The sequence below is a fragment of the Microtus pennsylvanicus genome, chromosome 1 (assembly GCF_037038515.1).
Source record: "Microtus pennsylvanicus isolate mMicPen1 chromosome 1, mMicPen1.hap1, whole genome shotgun sequence".
NCBI lineage: Eukaryota > Metazoa > Chordata > Mammalia > Rodentia > Cricetidae > Microtus > Microtus pennsylvanicus.
Genome location: NC_134579.1, coordinates 96,955,001 through 96,960,000, shown reverse-complemented (window position 1 = coordinate 96,960,000; position 5,000 = coordinate 96,955,001). Strand labels below are relative to the sequence as shown.

General features: G+C 60.9%; 1 protein-coding gene across 1 annotated transcript in view; it reads left to right on the top strand.

Moving 5' to 3' along the window:
* Positions 1–1,081: 1,081 nt before the first annotated feature.
* Positions 1,082–5,000, top strand: part of Uncx (UNC homeobox) — a 4,226-nt gene continuing 307 nt past the window's right edge. Inside the window, exons 1-3 of the mRNA XM_075956916.1 lie at positions 1,082–1,449; positions 1,629–1,804; positions 3,831–5,000. The exon at positions 3,831–5,000 is cut by the window's right edge and continues 307 nt beyond it. Of these exons, the coding sequence (XP_075813031.1) occupies positions 1,164–1,449; positions 1,629–1,804; positions 3,831–4,961 (1,593 nt within the window). The 5' untranslated portion in view covers positions 1,082–1,163 and the 3' untranslated portion in view covers positions 4,962–5,000. The remainder of the gene's footprint in view (positions 1,450–1,628; positions 1,805–3,830) is intronic.

The window sequence follows — 5,000 nt, the reverse complement described above, 5'->3', positions numbered from 1 at the left end:
CACTGTTTGGAAGTTCTCCTCTCCTCCCTTCCTCTCCTTCCATCTATCCACCATCCCTTCTACCTCCTCTCCATCCTCTTCTTTCCTCTTCCCACTTTCCCTTTCTTCTCCCCTTCCCATCCTCCCTCTCCTCCCTCGTCATCCTTCCTTTCTCTCCAACCTCCTTTTCACTCTCCCCTTCTCTTTATCCTCCCTCCTCGTCCTCCCTTCCCTCCTCCCTGTTCTTCTCCTTTTCTCTCCTTCCTCCCCTCAGCCATCCTTCCCTTCTCTCCTTGTTCCACTTCTCCCTCATCACTATTCTCCCCCTTCTTCTTCTCCCCTCCCCTCCATCCTTCCTTTCTCTCCATCCTCCCCTCCTCTCCACCCTTCTCTCTCTCCTCCCTTTCTCTTTCTATGCCATTCCTGACTCCTCTTCATTCTTCCCTCCCCTCCTGAGCCTGTCCTTCCTCCTCTTTTTTCTTCCCCTCCATCTTCCAGTTCGCTGGGACACTTCTCCCCTTCCTCCTCCTCATTCCTTCCCCTCCTCCTCCCTCTGTTGCCTCGGCTTGCGACTGCCTGCAGCCCGAGAGAGGCGGCTGGTAGAGAAGCCCTTGTAGTTTTAAATTCAATGTGACAGTTTCGGAAAGAGCGGATGATGAATCTCCCATTATTGGATCAGTCTATTTGCCGCTCAATGTCTCTCTGTAATTGGAGCAACATCACTTTAAAGGTTCAGAGAGTACAGCATTTCTGGTGAAAAATCCCCACAACACGCCTGCGAATGTTTTAAAGGGAAATCTATTAGAAGGAGGCGAGGGGCGGGAGCGGCGGGGGCAGGAGTGGGGGGCTCGCCGGGGGCCCCGGGCCGGCCGAGCGCGGCGGTGCCCCTCCCTCCCCACCCCGTCTTGTTGTGACAGCTCCTGATACTGTTTATGGAGGTGCGTGTCAGGTATAATTAGCAATCGATATGGAAAACGTTTCCTTGCACCCAGCACGCCTCTGACGTCAGAGCCGATTAGCGCTTCTTATTGGTCCCAAATTCCCCGGGCCGCGGCTAATTATCGAGAGCTTGATGTTGATAAAGTAAAGCGGCGGAGCGCGGGCCGAAGCATGTGTAGAGCTCCGGGCCCCTGTCCCCGCCGCCGCCGTCCGCGCCCCCGCGCCCCGCCGGCCCCGCGCGCGAGATGATGGACGGTCGCCTCCTGGAGCACCCGCATGCCCAGTTCGGGGGCTCGCTGGGCGGCGTGGTGGGCTTCCCCTACCCGCTGGGCCACCACCACGTGTACGAGCTGGCCGGCCACCAGCTGCAGTCGGCCGCCGCCGCCGCCGCTGCGGCCTCGGTGCCCTTTTCCATCGACGGCCTGCTCAGCGGCTCGTGCGCTGCGGCCGCCGCCTCGGTGGTCAACCCCACACCGCTGCTGCCTGCCGCCTGCGGTGTGGCCGGCGACAGCCAGCCCTTCAAGCTTGCAGGTAGGTTGGAGGCGGGGAAGTGGGGGGATACACAGCGGGGGGCCATGGGGGAGCGGGAGCACCAAGCCGTCGGGGAGTAGTGACCGGCTCCTCCGTGAGCCCCGCACCTGAGGTGGGTGCGAGTGAGGCAAGCATCTTGCGGGTGGCTGAGCTTTGTGGTGTCCTGTGCGTGCCCGCAGACTCGGGGGATCCAGACAAGGAGAGCCCCGGCTGCAAACGGAGACGCACCCGCACCAACTTCACGGGGTGGCAGCTGGAGGAGCTGGAGAAGGCGTTCAATGAGAGCCACTACCCGGACGTGTTCATGCGCGAGGCGCTGGCGCTGCGCCTGGACCTGGTCGAGTCCCGAGTTCAGGTAAAGACCGAATGTTGCCCGGGGGAGTCAGCTGTCCGGCCCTGGGCGGGCAGAGGCCCGGTGAGGCAGGACTGCCTTTGTTCTAAGTGGCGGGAGGTAGTTCCAGGCTCCGCGCTGCTGGTCGTGGTGGGGATTGTGAGGGTTGAACCCCTTCGCTCATCTGGAGGTGAGTAACTCGAGAATACCAGGGTGATTTGGGAGAGCTCCTGGCGGTGCCCCAGTAGCCACTGCAGTGACTGCGTGTGATCCGGGAAGGTTTGGGTTTGCTGCAGCCCGGCGCACTGTCTAACGGAGGGGTAAGGCTACCGAGGTTTGAAAGAGCCCTACAGGAGGGTACAAAGTGGGCCATGGCCTGGACGCTCTCAGCGGAGACTTCCTCCGAACCCCAAAGCAGACTGTTTACCTCTGGCCTGTGAACTATTAAGATAGAAACACGTATTTCTCCATCGCCTTGCAGATATGGGGGGGGGGTGGCACATTCGAGGGAGGGGAGGTAGAAACTTATGCGGTTAGCACATTAAAAAAGAGGGGAGGTTTTTTAAAAAGGTGTCTGAATGAAATACCCTCACCCATTAAATTCCTCCCTTCCCAACCCTCTTCGTTATTTGATTTCATGCGGAGCCAGGAGGCAGTATTTTTTTTTAAAAAAAATACATAGTCAATTTGGTGTAATAAAATTCCAGAATAAAGTCTGCATAATTAGATGCTTTCCTAGAGTACAGAAGCTTTGGGGCCTGTGTCATGGTGGGTGCCTGGGGTGGAGGCATATGCTGGCAAAATATCGTTTAGCACCCATAGCTTTGCCTGAATGATGTTTGGGTTCTGGGTTGCGGCCTGGCCTCTTCTGTTTAGAAATCCCTTTATCCAATTCGTTGTGTGGCTTAAGTGAAGTCCGAATCTCTTCATTTCCCTTCTAACATGATGGTAATTTTTGGTGGTGAGACAACCTGGAATTTGCACACACACACACACACACACACACACACACACACACAAAAGTTTTGAAAAAGAAAAGAGAAAGCAGTTATCGCGTCTCAGTGTTTGGCTTAGTCCCTGAGACTTCTGCGCCCATCAGGCTCCCTTTGAGCCAGTCTGGTATGCAATCGTGCCAACTTTATATGGCCACAACAAAGCATTTAAATTTGCCACTTTCTGCAGGGCATGGTAGCTCTTCCCAGGGCTCCGGTCGGTCAGGCTGGGCAGTGGTGGTCTTGGGAGCTAGCTGCTGTGCTCTTTAAAACCTTCCTGGCTGCCCGGACAAGGCCTGCAGAGAGCATTAAGGAGCATCTCTGCTCTCCCAGGGAGCCTCGTGGCCAACCTCTGGCCTGCTTGCCCACCTTGGGCCTGCTTGCCCACCTTCTAGCGCCCCAGGCCAGGCTGGACTCCTTTGGAAAGGCTCTGTTTGTCCCTGGCCTACAGCCCTTCCTAAGAAGGATTGTGGAGCTGTTATGGGGGAGGTGGGCTACTGCAGGTTCATCCAAGTTCGGCTTCACAGGCCCTCCTGAGGAAGAAATATCCGGATTTCCCTTCAAGGGAGATCCTGAAATGTGGGCTTTGAGAGTCTCGTGGGGGCCGAAGACAGGTGTGGAAGGCTCAGCCGCTCCTGCTCACAACCAAGCCAGACTCCTTAGAACTGTGAGATGCCAGCAAGGGCAAATCGGGGGCCCCTGCTCGCTGCCTCCAGACCAGAAACTCTCGACAGCACGGGGTCACGGGGCCGCACCGGCCTTGCCTGAGGAAGGGGCAGCTCCCTGGGGCCCGAGGTGAGAAGCCAGAGCGGGAAGCTGGCCAAGAGGCCCCATCTACGCCCCTTCCGGGTGGATGAGATGCTCGGCCGAAGCTGCAACCCGAGTATCAGGAGTATCAGCATACAAGGGCCGGCAGAGAACATGTCCTGGCTCAGGTCGTTCCCGCTGGAGCCGAGGTCGCTCAGGCCTACCTGGGGGCGTGCAGGGAGGTCCGCAGCCTCTGCGGCTGCTAGCCAGCCTGATTGTGCCTCCCCTCCCTCCTTGTCCGGCTGTTCTAGGTCTGGTTCCAAAACCGCCGGGCCAAGTGGAGGAAGAAGGAGAACACCAAGAAGGGCCCGGGCCGGCCGGCACACAACTCACACCCGACCACGTGCAGCGGGGAGCCCATGGACCCGGAGGAGATCGCTCGCAAGGAACTGGAGAAGATGGAGAAGAAGAAACGCAAACACGAGAAAAAACTGCTCAAGAGTCAGAGCCGCCACCTGCACTCTCCCGGTGGCCTGTCCCTACACAGCGCTCCCAGTTCCGACAGCGACAGCGGAGGCGGAGGTCTGTCCCCAGAGCCACCCGAGCCTCCGCCGCCTGCCGCCGCGGCCAAGGGCCCTGGAGCTCACGGCCCCGGAGTCACAGGTTCTGCTCCCATACCTCCCGGCGAGCCACCCGCGCCTGGCACCTGCGACCCAGCCTTCTACCCGAGCCAAAGAAGCGGCGCCGGCCCGCAGTCGCGGCTAGGCCGCCCTGCGGACAAGGACACAATCCCGTGCGGGCCCGGAGCGGCAGCGACTGCGGGTCTGCCTAAGGCTAGCCCGTTCAGCGTGGAGAGCTTGCTGTCTGACTCTCCACCGCGCCGCAAAGCCACCCCAGCCAACGCCGCGGCCACCGCGGGGCTGGACTTTACGCCCGGGCTGCCCTGCGCACCTCGAACCCTGATTGGCAAGGGTCACTTCTTGCTCTACCCCATCACGCAGCCCCTTGGCTTCCTGGTGCCACAGGCCGCGCTAAAGGGCGGAGCGGGCCCAGAGTTGGCGCCCAAGGACGCGCCACCCGCGCCGCCCGCGCCGCCCGCACCACCAGCGCAGGCCAGTTTCGGGGCCTTCCAGGGACCCGGCAGTGCTGCAGACCCGGCCTTCGCCCGTCGCAGCCCTGAGGTTGTTGCCTCGCCGGGGCCACCGCCTCCCGCACCTTTCCGGGACCTAGCAACGGCGGCAGCCGAGAGCGGTGTTGGGGACTGCGCGGACGCGGGGACCGTCTGCCCCGCGGCCCCGCCGCCCCCGCCCCTCGAAACATCGCCAGGCCCGCACCCCAGAGCCCCCAGCCCAGCCGGGGAGCCAGCCACCTGCGGCGCCGCTGAGCCGGGCGCTGCGACAGGACCCAGCCCGCCCGAGGGCGAGGAGGTGGACATGGACTGAGCTGGGCACCGCGGTCGGAATAGGCGCCTAGCCGGCCGC